This window comes from Pongo abelii, chromosome X, assembly GCF_028885655.2.
Source record: "Pongo abelii isolate AG06213 chromosome X, NHGRI_mPonAbe1-v2.0_pri, whole genome shotgun sequence".
NCBI lineage: Eukaryota > Metazoa > Chordata > Mammalia > Primates > Hominidae > Pongo > Pongo abelii.
The window spans coordinates 17,015,470-17,038,335 of record NC_072008.2 but is presented as its reverse complement, the minus strand read 5'-3'; the positions used below and the strand labels follow the sequence as shown (position 1 = coordinate 17,038,335).

The window sequence follows — 22,866 nt, the reverse complement described above, 5'->3', positions numbered from 1 at the left end:
GGGCATGGTGGCACACGCCTGTAGTCCCAGCTACTCAGGAGGCTGAGACAGGAGAATCGCTTGAACCCTGGGGGCGGAGGTTGCAGTGAGCCGAGATCACGCCACTGCACTCCAGCCTGGGCAACAGAGGGAGATTCCGTCTTTAAAAAAAAAAAGTGGGAAAACAAGAGACAAAGGAGAAAACCTTTAAAAATAATAATAATAATTGCAAGAATGTTCCAGAGTTGATTATGGTGAGTGCGTTAAATCCAATCTGATGAATGTAGAAGATGTAATCTTAACCATATGCAAGATTTATCAAATTAAAATATTACAATCAGTCCAGGTGGCTTAGTTCAGATTATTAAACTGTCAATATTTATATGTTGGATGAAAGCCCAAAAGTAGAAAGCAATATAGTTAAAAATAAATAGAGGGTTATAATTACTAGGAGATATAATTCCCGATCTAGCAAAGGAAGCACACTAACTAATAAAATGATAACATTCATTACTCTCCCTCATTTGGAAAGGGTTATGATTATTATGAAAACCAATATGGGTATGCAAAGAGCTGAAATCAAGTATATTTGAGATATGCCATAGTACATGACACCAAGCTTATGACGAGAAACATTTAGTGGAAGAAAGAAAAATATATTGCATACCAAAAGAAAATTAATATACATATGAACCTGTACATAAATCCAATCTGTTTATATATATTTTTGAGACAGGGTCTCACTCTGTCACCCAGGCTGGAGCACAATGGTGTGATCACAGCTCCCTCCAGCCTTGACTTCCCAGGCTCAAGCAATCCTCCCACTTCAGCCTCCCAAGTAGCTGGGACCACCAGCGTGCACCATCACACCTGGCTAATTTTTGTAGAGCTACGTCTCACTGTGTTGCCCAGGCTGGTCCTGAACTCCAGCTCAAGTGATCCTCCCACCTTGGCCTCTCAAAATGCTGGGATTACAGGCATAAGCTATGACACCTGACCAATCTGCTGTTATTATTGAGGACCATCTGCCATTCTAGATATAGAAGAATATAGAGAAGGGATTGGCAAACTTTTTCTTAGGGTCTGGGAGCTATATGGTCTCTATTACAACTACTCAACTCTGCCACTCTAATTCGAAAGCAGCCATAGCAATATGTAAACAAATGAGTGAAGCTGTGTTCCAATAAAACTGTTTATGGAAACTGAAATTTAAATTTCATATAATTTTCACATGTCACAAATTATTCTTTTTATGTTTTCCCAACCATTTAAAAATGCAGAAACCATTCTTAGCTTATAAAATACACAAAAAATGGGTGGCAGGATGGATTTGGCCCACAGGCTGAATTACGTCAACTCCTGATAGAAGAATACTTTCAATATGAAGAACACTTCGACATGCTAGTAAGCAAGTCTTCCAATACACAAGAATGCTTACTCACCACAAACAGAAAGACATGCTAACAAGTAGGCCTCATCTGGGAAATAGTCACAAAAACTGTCAAGAATGTTTACAGGAATAAATGACTTAATACGTAAAATGTTCTAAAAGTAGTATTGGGCACCCAGCAAACCACTCAACACTCTCTTCTGATATTATTAGTAGCAAGATATCCATACTGACTCCAACAGAAAAGACAAAGGCAATGGTTCCATCTCTGCAGTAGTACCGTGCATATCAGAATTAGAGCTGCAGATTAGGCATCCCTAATCTGAAATCCAAAATGCTCCAAAATGTGAAAGTTTCTGAGTGTTGACATGAGATCACAAATGAAAAAATCCACACCTGACCTTATGTGACAGGTCATAGTCAAAACACAGTCGAAATTTTGTTTCATGCACAAACTTATTTAAAATATTGTATAAAATTACCTTTAGGCTATGTATATAAGGTGTATATAAAACATTAATGAATTTCGTGTTTAGACTTGGGTCCCATCCCCAAGAGATCTCATTATGTAAATGCAAATATTCCGAAGTCTGAAAAAATCCAAAATCCAAAACACTTCTAGTCCCAAGCATTTCAGATATGGGATACTCAAATTGTATTACTTTTAGGTCTCAAATTTCCAGCTGTGGTATTTTCTTAAGAGGGTCTCTGAAATTCTCAAAGCTAGAGTAAATTTCATTTCAGTAGCAGGAAGCTGTTATTTACTCATTACAATTAAATCAATACTCATTTTGATAAGTAGAAGAAAAGTGAAATGATGACGACAAAATGTTTGAGAGTTACTGCTCTAAGAAATTGCCCAAAGGATTTTTCAAAGGAAAAATTAAGATTTGGGTCAGATTCTATCCTTGGCTATATGTGTGAGTTCAATACTAAAAGCAACATGGAAATCTGACCTTTCCCAAGGAACTGTTCCACCTAAGAACCTACAAGAAATTCGGATTTGATTAACAGCTCAGAGCTCATCTCTTCCACCTGACCACTTCCTACTTCTTGGTTTATAAGTACAAGGTGCTTAGGAAGAACAACGTGTTCAAGAATGGGAAAATTATCCCTACCGGCCCCCCAGCGCAACCTTGTGCTGCACACCCTGACAGAAAGAATAGAGAAGTCGTTTACTTATTACAGTGACAGGTGGCTTCAATCATCATATTGACCTGACCTGCAAAGGAAGGCTTGTAATTCATAATTAAACAGAGCACCACTGCCTGCCTTTTCTAGATAAAATTACATTTTGAGAGAGAAAAAAATTAATACTCATTTTGATTTCACAACTTTAAACAATGGAATGTTGGGAAACTATTCTTGACAAAGCAGCCTGCTATACATTCACCCAACCACCTGTCACTAACATCATTCTCAAACACAAAGGGCTATTTTTATGTAGTACATTACCAAGATAGATAATATTCCATTGCCATAGCAACAAGTTTTCCAGAAGATATGTTAACCCATGAAGAATGCAAAACAGAACAAAGCTATTTCTTTGCATTTGCCTTTAAAATATATGAAGAGGATTGTAAGATTTTTAAGGCGTGGTTTGCTCAATAGAGCCTTAGTGGATTTGAGCAACATATAAAGAAATCCTTAGGCCATTGACCACTGCCTATGAAAAAAAAGAAAAAGAAAACAAATAGAACAAATCTTGAATGTATACATATACACATACAGCTATTTTTTAATCTTTTTCTTTTTTTTTAAGAGACAGGGTCTCACTCTGTCATGCAGGCTGGAGTGTAGTGGTGCAATCGCAGCTCACTGCAGCCTCGACCTTTCGGGCTCAAGCAATCCTCTTGCCTCAGCCTCCCGACTAGCTGGGATCACAGGCATGCACTACCACACACAGCTAATTTTTAAAAACATTTTTGGAGAGACAGGTTTCTCACTATGTTGCCCAGGCTGGTCTTAAACTCCTAGCCTCAAGCAATCCTCCTGCCTCAGCCTCCCAAAATGCTGGAATTACAGGCATGAGCCACCATGCCTGGCCTGGCCCACATATAGCTATTTTTACGGCATAACTTTAACATGTATGACATGATGTTTTGATATACATATCCATAGTGAAATGATTACTACCAGTAAGCAATCTGACATACTCATCACCTTCCATAGTTACCTTTGTGGGGAGAAGAGGTAAGAGCACCTAAAATCTACTCTTAGCACATTTTCCATATACAACACAATATTATTAACTATAGTCCTCCTGCTGTACATCTCTAGACTTATTGAGCCTACATCACTGCAAGTTTGTACACTTTGACCTACATTGCCTTATTTCCTCCCCGTTCCCACCCTTGGTAACCATGGTTCTATTCTGTTTCTACATATTTGACTCTTTTTTTCAGGTTCCAGATAAATAAGATCATGAAGTATTTTTCCTTCTGTGTCTCACTTATTTTACTTAGCATAAGTTCATCCATGTTGTCACAAACGGCATGATCTCCTTTTTTAAGGCCGAATAATATTGTCATCTGTGTGTGTGTGTGTGTGTGTGTGTGTGTGCCACGATATTTTTAGCCACTCATCCATCAACAGTCACTTAAATTGTTCCCATATCTTGGCTATTGTGAATAATGCTGCAATGAACACAGGAGTGTAGATACCTCTTTGACACACTGACTTCATTTCCTTTAGGTACATACCCAGCAGAGGAATTGCTGGATCATATGGTAGTTCTACTTTTAATTTTTTGAGGAACTTCCATACCATTTTCCATAATGGCTGTACCAATCTACATTCCCACCAAAAGTATAAAAAGGTTCTCTTTTCTCCACACCCTAACGTTTGTTATCTGTTGTCTTTCTTATAGCCATTCTAAAAGGTGTGAGCTGATATCTCATAGTGGTTTTGATTTCCATTTCCCTTATGATTAGTGATACTGAGTACCTTTTCACAACCTGTTGGCCATCTGTATGGCTTCTTTGGGAAAATGAATAATCAAGTCCTTTGCCTATTTTTTAATCGGGTTATTCATTTTCTTACCATTGAGTTCTGGGAGTTCCTTATATATTTTTGATATTAACTCCTTATCATATATATGGGTTGCAAATATTTTCTCCCAATTCATAGGCTGCCCTTTTATTTGCGGATTATTCCCTTTGTCATGCAGAAGTTTTTTAGTTTGATATAGTACCAGTTGTTTCTTTTTGCTTTTGTTGCCTGTGCTTTTGGTGTGATGTCCAAAAAATCATTGCCAAGGCCAATATCAAGGAGCTTTTCCTATGTTTTCTTCTAGGAGTTCAATGGTTTGAGTTATTAACATTTAGGTCTTCTTTTCCATTTTGAGGTTTTGTTGTATATTTTAAAAACACATTTTGAGTTGATTTTTGTATATAAGCATCCAGCTTCATTCTTTTGCCTGTGAATATCCAGTTTTCCTGATATCATTTATTGAAGAGACTTCCTTTCCACACTGTGTCTCTTTGGTGGCCTTGTCAAAAATTTGTTGACTGTGTATACTTGGATTTCTGTATATATACTCTATATTTCTCGGATCTCTGTTCTATTCTATTGATCTATATGTCTGTTTTTATGCCAGGATACACTATCTTGATTTCTACTGCTTTATACTGTATTATACTGTTTCTCAAGATTGTTTTGGCTATTCTAGATCTTTTGTCATACCATATGAATTTTAGAATTGTTTTTTCTATTTCTGTGAAAAATGCCATTGGTATTTTGATAGGGATTGCATTGAACCTGTATATTGTTTTGGGTAGTGTGGACAATTTAACACTATTAATTTTTCCAATGCATAAACATGGGATATCTTTCCATTTATTTGTGTCTTCAATTTCTTTCATCAATATTTTATAATGTTGAATGTACAGATCTTTCACTTCCTTCATTAAATGTATTCCTAAATATTTTATTATTTTTATGCTATCATAAATGGGACAGTTTTCTTGATTTCTTTTTCAGATAGACTATTATTGGTGCAAAGAAATGCAACTGATTTTTGTATGCTGATTTTGTATCATGCAACTTTACTGAACTCATTTATTAGTTTTAAGAGGCCTTTTGTGGAGTCCAGGGTTTTCTACATATAGGATCATGACATTTACAAACAGGGATAATTTTACTTCTTCTTTTCCAATTTAGATGCCTTTTATCTCTTTTTATTGTCTGATAGCTCATGTTAGTACTTCCAGTGCTGTGTTGAATAAAAGTGGCAAGAGTGGGCATCCTTGCTTTGTACCAGATCTTAGAAAAAAAAGCTTTCTGTTTTCCCCCACTGATTATGATATTAGCTGTGGACTCTACATAAATGGTCTTTAATGTGTTGAGGAAATACCCTTTTAAACTTATTTTGTTGAAAATGTTTATCACGAAAGGCTGTTGAACTTTGTCAAATGCTATTTCTACATGTATTGAAACGATCATGGGTTTTTCTCTCTTTTTTTTTTTTCTTTAGAGACAGGGTCTCACTGTGCTGCCCAGACTGGAATGCAGTGGCACAATCAGTGCTCACTGCAGCCTCAAAATCCTCAGCTCCAGCGATTCTCCTGCCTCAGCCTCTCAAGTAGCAGGGACTACAGGTACATGCCACTATACCCAGCTCATTTTTTTCTTAAATTTTTTGTAGAAACAGTGTCTCATTATGTTGCCCAGGGTGGTCTTGAACTCCTGGCCTCAAGCAATCCTCCCACCTCAGCTTCCCAAAGTGTTGGGATTATAGGTGTGAGCCACCGCACCCGGCTTGTTTTTTATCTCTTATTTTGGTAATGTGGCATATTACAGTGATTGTTTTATATACGTTAAACCAATCTTGCATCTTAGGGATAAGTGCCACTTTGGTCATGGTGTGTAATCTTTTTGAGGTGTTGTTAAATTTGGTCTGCTAGTATTTTATTTAGCATTTTTACATGTATGTTCAACAGAGATACTAACCTGTGGTTTTCTCCTCTTATGGTATCTTGGTATCTTTTGTCTGGCTTTGAAATCAGGGTGATGCTGGCCTCAAAAAATGAGTTTGGAAGTACTCTCTCTACTTCTGCTTTTTGGAAGAGTTTAAGAAGGATTAGTATTAACTCTTCTTTGAATGTTTGGTAGAATTCAGCCATGAAGCCATCTGGTCCTGGGCTTTTTCTTTTCGGGAGCACATATAGCTATTTTTGGGTAAGCAAGAATTGCTACAGAAATCGTATCCTATTTGGAAGGAAAAAGCAAAACTAATGCTTGGCCATACCCCCAAACATTATAAAGCACTCTCTACTGCCTTGAATTTATCTCCATTCCCATAGCAACCTTTCCCACCATATGTAGCTACTCCTAGCAGAATGTGCAAGAGGGTCACTCCGTTGTTGTATGTTTCCCAGTGTCATGAATAAGGACGAACACTCCAACTCATGGAAAGCCTCATTCTGACCAAAAAGTATACAAACAGACTGGGCGTAGTGGCTCACACCTGTATTCCTAGCACTTCTGGAGGCCAAAGTGGGAGGATCACTTGAGCCCCGGAGTGAGGCCAACCAGGGGAATATAGTGAGACCCTGTCTCTACAAAAAAATTAAAAATCAGCCGAGCATGGTGGTACATGCCTGTGGTCCCAGCTACCTGGGGGGGCCTGGGTGGGAAGACCACTTAAGCCCAGGAAGTAGAGGCTGCAGTGAGTTGTGATGGTGCCACTGTGCTCCAGCCTGGGTGACAGAACAAGACCCTGTCTCAAAATAAATAAAAGTATACACACACACATACTTCCATATCCAAATGCAAACAGACAACCCCACACTCCTCAAGGCTTCCTTGGAGAAATAGGAAGAACCTCAGATGAACCAGTCGCTCCTATCCAACCCTCTCTTCTCCTTCATGGAGGTCTGTATCCCCAGGCTCTTTTTGGCACAAAAAGACTTTCATTGCTCCTATCACTGGCCATGCCCCATCCTCCCTAGGGTCCAGGGTAGTGTTTCCCACTCCTGCTCGTAGCCTGTGCTGGCTGTTGCTCTATTTGCCCCCTTGAACCACTCTCAGCCCTTTTCATCCACTCAGCCCAAGAGGCTAACCTCGATAAGCTTCAACACCCAGGCTCTGTTGCCTGTGGCTTCTAGTTGGGTTAGAACAATGAAAGGCACTGCAGCAAATGAGAGGGCAGGAAATAGAAATTGGTTACTTCTCCCCCATCCCCTCATCCCATTGGCCCCTCTCTGGCCATAGTTCTAGCAAAGACTGTATTCTTTCATGACTATTGTTCCTGTAGAGGGAGTACCTTTCACAGCTCCAGCAATGACATTCCCTCCCCTCCCTTTACCCCTCCAGGTCTAGGAATGGCAATAGCTTCCTGCTGCTAGTCCCTTCATGCCTCAACATTCCTGTTTTCACTAAAACCCTTTGAGCATGCCATTTCCTGTGGGACCTTGAGTGATACATAGCCTTACCCCAATTTCCTATGGCTTCCTTGGTTTCAAAGTTTGATCAGTTACCCTTGACCCTGGACTGTCTTATGTTCTGCTTCACCATGCCACAGAAGCTTCTTAGAAATGATCCAAGTCCTTTACTTAGACACATGCCCATGGAATCACCCCATTTAAGCAAGAATTCCAGCATTTACACAGAATCACTATGAAAGCAATAGCCTCTCAATTGAGACATCATCAGGAAACTCCCCGTTTTTACATTCTTTTTTAGTCTGTCTCCTCAATTAAGACTGAGATTCAACTCATATATATTATGAAAAGTATTTTGAGAAGTCACTTTTATCTGTGTGACCTTGGGCAAGTAAGTGAACCTCAGTGCCTCCGTTTTTGCTTTCTTCAAAATGGGGATGATAGTGAACAAATGTTGGCTGCTACCATGGTTATCATCATATATGTAGAACTAAATTTTGCCCCGAGGAGACATCTGACAATGTCTGGAAACATTTTTTGTTGTCACAATCAGGAGAAGAATAGCTACTGGCATCTTGTGGGTAGAGACCAGGGATGTTACTTGACAACCTACAATGCACAGGACAGTCCACCACAACAAAGAATGATACAGCCCCAAAGTGTCAGTCATGCTGAGACTAAAAAATCTGGATCTCGAATAAAGAATAAAAGAGGCTAAAACATCTGCATGCTAAATTTTACATGCTTTACTCAGTATTGGGACTATAAGGGTACCAGAGAGTATGCAAAGGAGAGGAGTTAAAACATTTTAAAATAATTTTAAAGAAATCCAAAAAACAAAACTCAAAAAGCAGAGCACACCAAACACCTCCAAGGGCAAAAAACTGTTGGTATATCATCATCTATTTTTCACAAGGCTGACTCTGAAGTAAAGGAGAGACAAAGAGATTACTGTATTAAAAATGTTCTTTTGAAGGCATGGGGCAAGCACTACATATCTCAGAAGGTCTGTACTTAAGAAACAACCTTTTTTTTTTTTTTTTTTTTTTTGGAGACAGAATCTCGCCTCTGTCACCTAGGCTGGAGTACAGTGGCACAATCTTGGCTCACTGCAACCTCCACCTCCCGGATTCAAGCAATTCTCCTGCCTCAGCCTACCAAGTAGCTGGGACTACAGGCACATTCCACCAAGCCCAGCTAATTTTTGTATTTTTTGTAGAGACAGGGTCTCCCTATTTTACCCAGGTTGGCCTCAAACTCATGGCCTCAAGTGATCCGCCCGCCTCAGCTTCCCAAAGTGCTGTAATTACAGGCATGAGCCACCACACTTGGCCAAAAACAACAATTCTTAATTGCTGGCATTTATGGGATTCACTTTAATTAGTTGGAAAATTAACACAGGTGAAACAAAGTATTTTTCTTGTAAACCAGTGGCAAAGTGTTACAAATGAATTCAGTCAAAGTGAACATTTCCTACTAGCCTACTGTTAATAATGGCCTCTCCTGGTTCTGAATGGTATTATGAGGATGGCTGAGTTTCTCAAGTCTGTTAAAATCGCTTTTTTCTTCAAGTCTATGTTCTAGCCCAAGTCTCTGAAGTAGAGACAGCAGTAGTGAATAAAACAGGCCCCACAAGCAGCTGGCACTGGCTCCAGTGTGGCTTGTCCTTCCTCCTTTGCAGTGAAGCACAGCTGAGAGGGCCAGATAAAACGGTCAGGAGCAGAGCTCAGAGCCGGGACTGCAGGAACTGTCCCTGGTGAGGTCTCAGAGGAAACAGCTGAGCATCCATTCACTCTGAGCTTCCTGCAGGCCAGACTGGAGGAGGAGGGACCACAGCAGCCTGAGGGAATCCCACTCCTGACCATGGACTTGCCAGCAGCATTGCTGTCAATTGACCGGAAACAGTGAACCCTGTTGCCTAGGCAACATGGCAAAACCCCGTTTCTACAAAAAATACAAAAATTAGCTGGGTGCGGTGGCATGCACCTGTAGTCCCAGCTACTTGGGAGGCTGAGATGGAAGGATCATTTGGGCCCAGGAGGCAGAGGTTGCAGTGAACCAAAATTGTGACACTGCACTCCAGCCTGGGTGACAGCAAGACCCTGTCTCAAAAAAAAAAAAAAAAAAAAACTGCTGTGGTTTTTTGCTTACATGCATAATAGAAGGAAGTGCTCAATTTCAGTTGGGGGAAGGGCAGCTAGTTAAAAAAAAATAACAAAAAGATGTAGTTCTTTTCCACATCTAAATTCACAGACCCCTGAACTGACCCAGGCTGAGAAGGCCTGCTTTAGAGCACTGCGTGCAGGAGTAGCCAGGCAGGGCATTCGCATCTGCTTTTCCACTTTTTTTTCCTGCCTCCTAGTAGTTAAGAGGAAAAACAATTGCCTAAAGACTGAAATTGAAAATACCTAAGAAGTTACATATTTGCCAGTTCTACTTAGGATGAATTATGCATGAAAATGTTTCTTAAAAAGATAAAAGAATTCTAAATTAGTGGCTGAGCAAAACATATGTATATTCTGGCCGCAAAAAGGCTCAACAGAATAATTTTCTACTTCAGACAAATCCTGGAAAGCAAGTGTGGTGGAAAGATCCTAAGGTGTCCCCCGCAAAATTCTCACCTCCTGGTCTCTGTTCTTTTGTATAATCCCCTCCCCTTGAGAGCAGACAGAACCTGTGACTTGCTTCTAACTAATGGACTATGGTAAAGGTGATGGGATGCCACTTGTCTGAGCTAACTGGAGAGAGACACTCTCCTGCTGGCCTTGAAGAAGCCAACAGCCATGTTGTGAATTGCCTATGGAGAAGGCCATGTGGAGGGAACTGCAGGAGGCCTCGAAGTTGAGAGCCTCAGTTCTAAAATCACAAGGAACTGAATTCTGCAACCAAGTGTTGGACCTCCACAGAGGTCTCCAAGCTCCAGACACCTTGATTGTGGCTTTATGAAACTCTGAGCTGAGGACCCAGCTGAGCCATGTCCAGACTCCCAAACCCACAGAAATTGGGAGATAATAACTGTGTGCTGCTTTAAGCTGCTAAGTTTGTGGTAATTCATTATAGAGCAATAGATAACTAATGCAGCAACTAAGAGAGGGAGTGACCATCCCAGTTTGCCTAGGACTGTCTGACGACTGAAGTTCCATGCCCCCAGGAAACCCTTCAGTCCTGAGCAACCCAGGTTGATTAGTCGCCCACCAATAGATAAGTATGAATAATAGAATGCCATAAATACAAAACATGAGAAACTTGCCTATACAAAACAAATAGAAAGTTTGAAAAACCCTGGAAAGGAACCAAACCCTCTTTTTAAAGTTATAAATAGGCCAGGCGCGGTGGCTCACACCTGTAATCCCAGCACTTTGGGAGACCAGGGTGGGCAGATCACCTGAGGTCAGGAGTTCAAGACCAGCCTAGTCAACATGGCGAAACCCCGTCTCTACTAAAAAATATAAAAATTAGCCAGGCATGGTGGTGGGCGCCTGTAGTCCCAGCTACTCGGGAGGCTGAGGCAGGGAGAACTGCTTGAACCTGGGAGGCGGAGGTTGCAGTGAGCCGACCTTGCGCCACTGCACTCCAGCCTGGGCGACAGAGCAAGACTGTCTCAAAAAAAAAAAAAAAAAAAAAAGTTATAAATAATTAGCAAAAACAACCCAAGATTTCCTCAAAAGCAATTGTCTACACCATTAAAATAGGACAGCCCCTACTTAGGAGTGTGAAACTAGAACAATGTTCAAATCCATCTTGTATTCCTGGTCTTCAGTTGGTTACTTTTTCAATCTCCCTACAGGTTTCCCAACTATTCTAAATCAGTTCTCAAGCACGTCTATCTCCATGACAGCCAAAGGCTTGACAGTATTGAACCATCATCAGTCTTGCCATTTGACCATAGGCCACAGGTACCTTTTCTGGCCACCCTAAACCCCTGCATGTTTCCATTTCCTTCTGCCCATCCTGGTTCCTTCCTTAAAGATAAGCCCTATGAACCATATGATGTTTGCAACTTGCTTCAGGATAACAAAGGGGAGAGGGAACAAAGATAGAAATGTAGATGGAATTGAATTAACCATGCTTTCTTTGACAGTTGTTGAGCCTGAGTGGCAAGTGCAGCAGGGTTTAATGCATTATTCTATCTGCTTGCTTATTTGAGATGTTCCATTTTTAAAAAGATGAAAAATGGCAGGGTGTGGTGTCTCACACCTGTAATCCCAACACTTTGGGAGGCTGAGGCGGGAGATCACTTGAGCCCAAGAGTTTGAGACCAGGCGGGGCAACATAATGAGACACCATCTCCACAACAAATTTTTAAAAAGAAAATTAGCCAGGCTTGGTGCTGCACACCTGTATTCCCAGCTACTCGGGAGCCTGAGGCAGGAAGATTGCTTGAGCCCAGGAGGTTGAGGCTACAGTGAGTCATGATCAGATTGCTGCATTCCAGTCTGGGTGACAGAGCAAGACCCTGTCTCAAAAAAATAAAAGATGAGAAAAAAAGAAAGCCCATGAAAGTCAATTAATTAGCTCAAACATCCCCTAGCACGCTCAAGAATATAAGTGTGCATTCTGCTATCTATGAAGGTGTTCTTAATTTTCATACACGTTTCGAACAGTCCTCCAGTCATGTGACATTCTATATAAATAAGGAAAAATGCCACCTACTTCCCTTTGGCATAAGGGTCTCTACTGCACTGTTAACAATGAGTCATTGTAAACGTAAGTAGTAAAGATTTTTTAAAAGGAAACATAAATGAACTGAAGTTACATGTGTCAACAAGATGAATTCCAAAAACATAACAATGAGAGGAAAAGCAAGCTGCAGAAGGTTACACAGAATACGATATTCCTTAAGTTGAAAAGACATCCAAAATAATATCTTTTTTAGTGATTTACATATACACAAATATATATATCCACATATACATACAATAAAAGTAGAAAGAAATCTTCAAATCGTGCACACCAAATTCAGGACTCTGGTAACCTCCAGGGTAGGGAGGGAGGGGAATGGGACCAAAGAAGGGGACATAAGAGGCTTTCACTCTAGCTGGGCTGTTTTACTTATACGGAGTGGTGGACACACAGTTATTTCTTGGGTAACTCTCTAGTTTTACATGCCTGAAATATTTTATTACAAAAGAGTCAACAAGTAACTATTATGCAGAGGTACTCCTTTTAACCAGGCAATGGTTTAGCTCTGGTACTTCCTACATCTGCTGGCATTCATTCAGTTTTAGAAAAAAAGAACACTGTCAATCTAAAACAGCATATAGTTAGTCCTAGTTACTGGTTGTGTGTGTGTGTGTGTGTGTTTGTTTTTTGGTTTGTTTGTTTGTTTTTGAGACGGAGTTTCACTCTTGTCTCCCAGGCTGGAGTGCAATGGCGTGATCTCAGCTCACTGCAACCTTCGCCTCTCCGGTTCAAGCAATTCTCCTGCTAATTTTTGTATTTGTAGTAGAGATGGGGTTTCGCTATTTTGGCCAGGCTGGTTTCAAATTCCTGACCTCAGTTGATCCGCCCGCCTCAGCCTCCCAAAGTGCTAGGATTACAGGTATGAGCCACCATGCCCAGCCCCTAGTTACTGTATTAATATGCTGGCCTCTATTTCCCTGAAGTATAGTTACAAAATGATACGATCTAAAGATGTAAAAATATAAAGTTGTTTCATTTAAATTTTTAAAAAATAGCTCTGGCTAATAATCTAGCAATGAGCGAAAGTTCACAAGAATTTGTCTTTTACCAATAATTTTCTTTAATGATTAAACAGTTGCTTCAAAAAATCAGAAGAGAGCCTTCAGAAAAGACTTCTCCCCAAAGGTGAGGGCATGCGCACAAATTGTTTAAATATTCCCTACTTCTCACAGCTTTGTTTTACTTATTTACCTCAATGAAAGCTGCTTAAACAATCAGACAACACTTATTGGGTTTTTTTTTAATCATTCAGTGATTTCCCTTGATATGGAAGCAACAGTGTTTTATAATTATTCCCCTTAATGTCCAAGAATTAACTATCATAAAAATGAAAACCAACATGGATGAAGCTGGAAACCATCATTCTCAGCAAACTAACACAGAACAGAAAACCAAACACCGCATGTTCTCACTCATAAGTGGGAGTTGAACAATGAGAACACATGGACACAGGGAGGGGAACATCACACACCGGGGCCTATTCGGGGGTGCAGGGCTAGGGGAGAGATAGCATTAGGAGAAATACCTAATGTAGATGATGAGTTGATGGGTGCAGCAAACCACCATGGCACATATATACCTATGTAACAAAACTGCACGCTCTCCAAGTGTATCCCAGAACTAAAGTATAATTAATTAATACAGATGAGATCTGGAGCATATGTGTATAATTACGTAAGTCATGTATGTTTTACATGAGCATAGAAAATGTAAAAAGATATGCACAAAATTGACTTTTTTATATACTCTTCTGTTACTTGGCTTTGAAAAAATAATGTTCTCATTTTTGAATTTTAAAAGAGAACTCCAATAAGATGTGTATATGTTAAAAAAATTTTTTAATGAAAACCAATTTTAATGATGACTTGGAATATGCACAGCATTCCAAGAGACTGACACGATCCTAAAAGATAGATATTATAAAGCGGTCTGTTAATTCATTACATCAAATACAAAACTTGCTGCTTTAAGGTAGATATTTTATTTACTTACTTATTTATTTTATGAGACAGGGTCTGACTCTTTCACCCAGGCTGGAGTGCAGTGGTGTCATAATGGCTCGTTGCAGCCTCAAACTCCTGGGCTCAGCCTCCAGAACAGCTGGGACTACAGGCATGCCCCAGAGAGAGGTAGGTAGCGGGGGGGTGTGTGTGTGTGTGTGTGTGTGTGTGTGTGTGTGTGTGTGTGTGTGTGTGTGTGTGTGTGTGTGTGTGTGTGTGTGTGTGTGTGTGTGTGTGTGTGTGTGTGTGTGTGTGTGTGTGTGTGTGTGTGTGTGGTTTTGCCATCTTGCCCGTGTGTGTGTGTGTGTGTGTGTGTGTGGTTTTGCCATCTTGCCCGTGTGTGTGTGTGTGTGTGTGTGTGTGGTTTTGCCATCTTGCCCGTGTGTGTGTGTGTGTGTGTGTGTGTGTGTGGTTTTGCCATCTTGCCCAGGCTAGTCTAGAACTCCTGGGCTCAAGCAATCCTCTGGCCTCAGACTCCCAAAGTGCTGGGATTTATAGGCGTGAGCCACTGGGCCTGGCCATAGCCTATTTTAAAAGGTCTTTTGGTCTCTTTATAGAGTATTTATTTCCCTGTGCTGACTTATTTTAAGAGCAGGATTCTAGCACTAGGTGGAAAATGGCAGAATGGAATACTTTTAAACTAGAAAAAGAAAATATGTCTACGAACAGGTAAATGGTTTTGTTTAGTATTTCAAGACAGAGCAACAAACGTTAGAGTAGTTGGTTTCCCAGGTTATGAAGTATTTTGTTGGTATTCAAAGGCCAGCATTTTACTAGAAGGCATAGTGTGTGGTGAGAATCAGGTCTGGGTTTGACATGTATTTGGGTTTGACAGGCTTATTTTACTTTATTTTGATATAGGGTTTTGCTCTGTTGCCTAGGCTGGAGAGCAATGCTGCGATCATAGTTCACTATAACCTTGAACTCCCGGGTTCAAGCAATTCTCCTGCCTCAGCCTCCAGAGTAGCTAGGACTACAAGCGCATGCCACCATGCCCGGCTATTTTATTTTGTGTAGAGACAGGGTCTCACTATGTTACCCAGGCTGATCTCAAAGTCCTGGCCTCAAGCAATCCTCCCATCCTTGGTCTCCCAAAGCACTGGGACTACAGGCGTGCGCCACAGCACCAGGCTGACATTTTATTTTTGGATGTTATATTTCAAGTCTTTTCTCAACCAAATAAAAACTCTGAAGTGTAAAAACATTCGCATGGGAACATAAGCTCCATGAAGACAGAGATTATGTTGGATTCACTATTATAACCTCAGCACCTAGGATGGTACCTGACACACATCAGAAACTCATATACGTTTTCCACCTAGTGCTAGAATCCTGCTGTTAAAATAAGTCAGCAAAGGAAAATAAATACTCTGTAAAGAAACCAGTTCATTGCTGATAGGAACGCAAAATGGTACAATCACTTTGGAAAGCAGTTTGGCAGTTTCTTATAAAACTAAATATACTCTTACCATACACTCTAGCAATCATGCCCCTTGCTATTTACCCAAATGAGTCAAAAGCTTATATCCTGCATGTAACAAAAAAGGCTGCATACAGATGTTTATAACAGCTTTATCCATAATTGCCCAAATGGAAGCAACCAAGATATCCTTCAGTAGGTGAATAAATAAATTGTTGTACATCCAGACAATGGAATATTATTCAGCACTGTAAAGAAATGAGCCACCAAACCATAAAAAGACATGAAGGAATCTTAAGTGCATATTACTACATGAAAGAAGCCAAAGTGAAAAGCCTATATACTGTATGACTCCAACTATATGACATTCTAAAAAAGGCAAAACTATGGGGACAGTAAAAAAAAAAAAAATCAGTGATTGCCACATGTTAGTGGAGAGGGAGGGATGACTCAATAGAGCACAGATTTTTAGAGCAGTGAAACTATTCTGTATGATACTACAATGGTGGATCCATGTCATTATACATTTGTCCAAACCCACACAATGAACAACACCAAGAGTGAGCCCTAATATATAGACTTTGGGGAATAATGATGTGTCAATGTAGATTCATCAATTGTAAAAACTCTATTATTCTGATGTGGGATGTTGAGAGTAAGGAAAGCTACGGGTGTGTCGGGGCAGGGGATATATGGGTACTCTGCTAAATTTTGCTGTGAGCCTAAAACTGCTCTGAAAAAAAAATAGTCTATTAAAAAATATGTTAAGGTCGGGCATGGTGGCTCATGCCTGTAATCCCAGCACTTTGGGAGGCTGAGGCGGGTGGATCACCTGAAGTCAGGAGTTCGAGACCAGCCTGGCCAACATGGCAAAACACCGTCTCTACTAAAAATGCAAAAATTAGCCGGGCGTGGTGGCGTGCACCTGTAGTCCCAGCTACTCAGGAGGCTGAGGCAGAAGAATCGCTCGAACCCGGGAGGCAGACGTTGCAGTGAGCCAAGATCACGCCACCACACTCCAGCCTGGGCAACAGAACGAGACTCCATCTCAAAAAATAAATAAATAAAAAATAAGTATTTTTATAGACCATTTACTTGTGGTAAGAATGCAAGATTCTCACTCCTCCTGGAACATTATTATGGTAATCTTAATTGTACGCTTATTAAGAGGAAAACCTGGTTGTTACCATAGAAAATATCAAGGCTGGTTAGTGCCTCCAAGATGTGAGCAGTTATACCTGTTGGGGCACTTAAATCTCAACTTACAGGTTCCTATTTAACAGAGAAAGGGTAAAAACATCTACGTTTGTTTTAAAGAATGGCTAATACACTGATGGGGTAATGCAAACTAAAGTGGATGGAGCATACACACACCACCACCACCACCAAAGTGATGGGTGAAAATTAGGTGTCTGCTGGTTGCTGACTTTGTTTGACTCTCTTAGGATTACATGTCCAGGATGCCTTCAATGTTCATTTTCACCTGTACCAAGAATATTGAGTTATAGTAATTTTGTTGGATTAAAGGGGGATGATGTGTTTTGCTTTGCTAGGCTGAATGAGGGAGCTTCAAGCTCTGAGAGATGTACTCCAAGCAATCTCGTAGGGATCTCCCCTTTTGCAGTCTTTTGCAAGCAGATTTCAACTGGACATCAAAAATATAATCTCATTCACGCACAGCCACTGTGCCTTGGGTCCTTTTAAAACTATATGTACCTCAAGAAAGCATGGGTTCTAACAGCAGGAAATCCTTCTTCCCAGTTCCTAAGGAGGCATCAACCAACATATTCAGATTTACTATGCCCACCTCCTCTTATCTGATGCATTACTGACAACAAAATAAGCCTTAATAGGTACCCCGCTGTCACTTACTTGCTGCATAGCCTCAGTCAATTATTCCTCTTTCCGCTGGGAAGCACCTACAGCACTGAATAAATGTATTATGCTCGGGAGTATTCTGAGGGCCTCATGTAATAGCCATGGTTTGTGTTTTAAGACACTGACTTTCTCTTTACCTGATCCAGCTCAACTACTCAACAGCAATGGCAGAACTGTCTACATATCAAGGACTTCTTTAGGGACAAACAGCCATGCTAAGTTCTGTGAATACTAGTTATAGTTTCAGGAATCCCAAATTCAAAAGGGTGAAAGATTACAAAGTGTCTAAAGTTATGCTCACAAACATATAGCAGTAAAAACACTCCAGCAGTATAAAATGCAGTCTTAAGTAATTTTTTTAAAAATACGTATGAACACAATGACATTGCAAGTGAACCATAAAACCCTCAGTTCTCCTTTGAAACTAGATTTTAAAATACCACTCGCCACTCTAAATATTCCATTGGTGTTAGTAACATTCATACTATTGCTTTTAGGAAAAGCTTCATTTCACGTTTTGAACCTGATATTAACAATCTTATCACCATGAAGTGCTGGTGACGTGAAATGACAGACAAACGCTTATCAAGTAGTCTTTCTCCAAGCTCCAAGGAAAGCACAAAACAAAAACAGCGTCTGGTATGTATCATCCCCTAGTCCTTTTCCAAGTATAGAACAGCCAAAAGGTGGTAGCTATGACATCCCTTACCTTTCAATTCTATTTCAAATCCAAGTAATGATAGATGGGAAACTACAGCTGTTTCCCATGGTGGACTTCTGAAGTTCACCTCTAACCTCAAATGGGAAATTTGGTTTTGACTTGACAAACGTCCTTTTGCAGTCCCGTGTCCCTGTTCTGCAACTTGTCATTAAGGTTTTCGATTTAATATTAATATTTAGAAATATGTTATGGGCAATTACATATAGTAGATACGTATATATCACAACTACATAGAGAGGACAACATTCAGCCCTGGGCCTCGAACCCTACAGACACACACACCCTTCAAGTTGAAATCCCAGCAAGGCACCCTGAAAACCCACTCAGGAGAGGGAGGGGCAGGAGCAGCGAGCAGAGGTTAAACCAGGCAGCAGCCAAAACAAACACCACTTCCAGAACAGGACAAACTTTGGGTCTGGGCGGCTGCAGAACCCCAGAAATGGCCGGGGGAGGGGAGGGAGTGTCAGACAGTCTCAGGGAAGGAAGATGGGGAGAGCGCACCCAGCACTGGGCGAGGAGCTGAGCTGCGGAGGAGGCTGGTGTCCCCCGGGGACAAGGGCGTCGCCGCCATCCCCGGCTGCAGAGTCCTCTCTCTGAGAACTGGCCGAGGCCTCCGGGTCCCTGGGGGCAGCCGTGTCGCCCCACTCGCAACCTCCGCCCCCGCACACACTGCCCCACAGACCCGCAGGGACAGAGGCGGAGGGACCCACCTGGTGCAGCGTCTCGGCGGGCAGCTGCGATGCCCGAAACAGATCAGCCACGGGGCCGGCGGCCGCAGTGGCCGTGCCGGGGGCGACTCTGGCGGCCTCGGGGGGCCCAGACCCGGGGCCCCCGCCCGCGGCGCCGGCACAGCGCGCGAAGAGCTCGGAGTAGCACTGCTGCTCGCCCTCGCTCAGCAGCAGCGGCGGCGGCCCGGAGCCACAGCCCCCGCCCGCCGCTGCCGCCGCCGCCGCCGCCGCCGCCTCCATGGGGCCAGCAAGGGGGCGCGGCGGAGCCCTGTCCTTAGCTGGGGTGCTGCTGCGTCCGCCACAGCCACCGCCTCCTCGGCCTCAGCTGCCGCCGCCGCCGCCACCGCCGCCGCCGCCGCCGCCGCCGCCGCCACCCCCCACGCCCCGCAGCTGCCGCGCGGCCGCTTCCTCCCGGCGCGCGCCGGCCCCGCCCCCGGGCTTGAATGTTGTGCCTCAGCCGCGCGGCACATGGAGACAGGCGCGGCGCGGCCCAATCACAGCCTGAGATGTCACCCCGGCCCCGCCCCCGCCTCCCGCATGCCCCGCCCAGCGCCAGGTAACTAACCCAGCGCGCCGCCCGCCCTCCGCCCGTCACCGGCTCCACTGCCCACGAAGGCGGGCCCCGTGCCTTTCCAAGCCTACCCTGCAAGGGAGCGGAGTCTTTGGCCATCCGCCCTGATTGGGAAAGGGGCATCTAGACCCAACTGAAGAGAAGCTCTTTTCGGGGAGCGGGGAAGGTTGTGTTGTTTTCTGGCTAGAAGGCTGGGGCAGGTGTGGTGCCCACACCACGCCATGCCCTTTCCAGAAAGGGACGAGGCATGGGAAATTAGGTTTCATTTCTTCCATAGCAGTACTGCTTATGTCCTAAAGAGCCGGAAGACACAGACGTCTGTACAAACAGGGTCCCACTGACCCCAGAGTGTTCAGGGTGGTATTGGAGTTAGGCCCCCTCGTCAGACATGGCTCAAACCAGGAGTTGAGACTTTATAAGGAATAACATCGGTTACTCGTAAATACTAGAGTAGTAAGAGTACAAAAAGACCCATTTTGCAGATCATTTCGTCCAAACCCTGCTTTTACAGATGAGGAAACTGCCATCTTCACCTTCATTCCTCCAAAACCAGTTGAATATCTCGTATGTAGCAGATTTATATGCTAGGGCCTGAAAATACAAACCTCAGTAACAGAGGATCCTCACTCTCCAAAGGAAGCACTTATTTTAGTATTAAAACAGGCATTTTTTTTAGTACAAAACTTGTTCAAGCTCACGCCAAAAATCAATGCGAAAACCCACATTTTTCTACCCCGGTCCATGTCCTCCTCTCTCCCTCCATTCCTCCCTATCCTAAAGCATACACACCATATTTTTCAAATGTGCTTGCTTCCCCCTGGCTAGTACTCTAACCACTTTTTTTTTTTTTTTTTTTTTTTTTTTTTGAGAAGGAGTTTCGCTCTTGTTGCCCAGGCTGTAGTTCAATGGCACAGTCTTGGCTCACTGCAACCTCCGCCTCCTGGGTTCAAGCGATTATCCTGCCTCAGCCTCCCGAGTAGCTGGAATTACAGGCGCCTGCCACCACTCCTGGCTAACTTTTTTATTTTTAGTAGAGACGAGGTTTCACCATGTTTGTCAGGCTGGTCTCCAACTCCTGACCTCAGGTGATCCACCATCCCCCCCCCCAACCTCGGCCTCCCAAAGTGCTGGGATTACAGGCTTGAGCCACCGTGCCTGGCCCTCTAGCTACTTTTAAAAGAAAGTCCAGGCCAGGCGCGGTGGCTTATGCCTGTAATCCCAGCACTTTGGGAGACCAAGGCAGGCAGATCACCTGAGTCCTGGAGTTCGAGACCAGCCTGGCCAACGTGGTGAAATCCCATCTCTACTAAAAATACAAAAACTAGCTGGGCCATGGTGGTGAGTGCCTGCAGTCCCAGCTACTTGGGAGGCTGAGGCAGGAGAATCACTTGAACTCGAGAGACAGAGGTTGCAGTGAGCCAAGATCACACCACTGCACTCCAGCCTGGGCAACAGAGTGAGACTCTGTCTCAAAGAGAGAGAGAGACCAGAAAAGCCACTGGAAAAAAAAAGTCTGTCCCACCATTGCACTGGAAGTTCCAGCATCAGGCCCACATATCTGCATCTCTTTTCCAAAAATTCTCTTTTTAAATGTCATTTTTCCTGGGAAGACCTGCAGAAATATATGCATGAAGCCTCACTGGGAAACAATAACCCAAAAGAAAACATCAGTCTAGGGTTAAGCACTAATAAAAAATATATTTTACTACAAAGAAAACTACAAAACATTGATTTAAAAAATTGAAGAGGACACAAAAACATGGAAAGGCATCCCATGCTCATGGATTGGAAGAATTAATATTATTAAAATGACCATACTACCCAAGGAAATCTACAGATTCACTGTGATCCCTATCAAAATACCAATGACATTCTTCAAAAAAATAGAAAAAATAATCCTAAAAATTGTATAAAACCACAAAAGACCCTGAATAGCCAAAGCAATCCTGAGCAAAAGGAACAAAGCTGGAGGCATCACACTACCTGACTTCAAAATATAGTACAAAGCTATAGTAACCAAAACAGCATGGTACTGACATAAAAAGAGACACATAAACCAATAGAACAGACTGGAGAACCCAGAAATAAACCCACACATTTACAGCCAACTGACTTCCAACAAACCACCAAGGAAATACATTGGGAAAGGACAGTCTTTCCAATAAATGGTGCTGGGAAAACCAGATATCCATATGCAGAAGAATAAAACTATACCTTTATGTCTTTCTCACCTATACAAAAATCAACTGAAGATGTATTAAAGACTTAATCATAAGACCTAAAAGTGTAAAACTACTGGAAGAAAACACTGGGGAAATGCTTCAGGACATTGGTCTGGACAAGGATTTTATGGCTAAGACCTTGAAAGCACAGGCCAAAAAAACAAAAATAAGCAAATGGAAATATATTAAACTAAAAGGCTTCTGCACACCAAAGGAAACATCAACAGAATGAAGAGACAACCTGCAGAATGGGAGAAAATATTTGCAAACTATTCATCCAACAAGAGACTGATATCCAGAATATAGAAAGCACTCAACTCAACAGCAAAAAAATAATAATAATCCCATTAAAAAGTGGGCAAAGAATCTGCATAAACATTTCTCAAAAGAATACATACAGATGGCCAACAGGTATATGAAAACATGCTCAACATCATTTATCATCAGGAAAATGCAAATCAAAACCACAGTGAGATATCATCTCACTCCATATATAAGAGAAAAGGAAAGTCTTTTACACTGTTGAGAATATGATTAGTACTGCCCTTATAGAAAACAGTATGGACGTTTCTCAAAAAACTAAAAACAAAATTACTATGTGATCCAGCAATCTCACTACTGGGCATTTATTCAAAGGAAAGTAAATCAGTAATCAAAGAGATACCTGCACCTCCATGTTTATTGCAGTACTATTCACAATAGCCAAGATATGGATCAACCTAAGTGTCCATCACTAGTGCATGGATAAAGAAAATGTGTTATATATACACGATGGAATACTATTCAGCCATAAAAAAGAATGAAATCCTGTCATTTGCAGCAACATGGATGGAACTGAAGGTCATTGTGTTAAGTGAAATAAGCCAGACACAGAAAGACAAATATCACATG

The 22,866-nt window shown here is 42.0% G+C and overlaps 1 protein-coding gene across 6 annotated transcripts in view; it reads right to left on the bottom strand.

Moving 5' to 3' along the window:
* REPS2 (RALBP1 associated Eps domain containing 2) overlaps window positions 1-19,630 on the bottom strand; it is a 206,379-nt gene extending 186,749 nt beyond the window's left edge. For 4 of the 6 annotated variants that reach the window (XM_063721067.1, XM_063721066.1, XM_063721068.1 and 1 more), the window contains exon 1: window positions 19,165-19,437. In XM_063721067.1, the coding sequence (XP_063577137.1) occupies window positions 19,165-19,422 (258 nt within the window). In that variant the 5' untranslated portion in view covers window positions 19,423-19,437. Of the gene's footprint in view, window positions 1-19,164 lie in introns of all 6 variants that reach the window. The other 2 variants (XM_002831425.3, XM_009234619.3) reach the window with 1 other exon arrangement.
* Window positions 19,631-22,866: the final 3,236 nt, after the last annotated feature.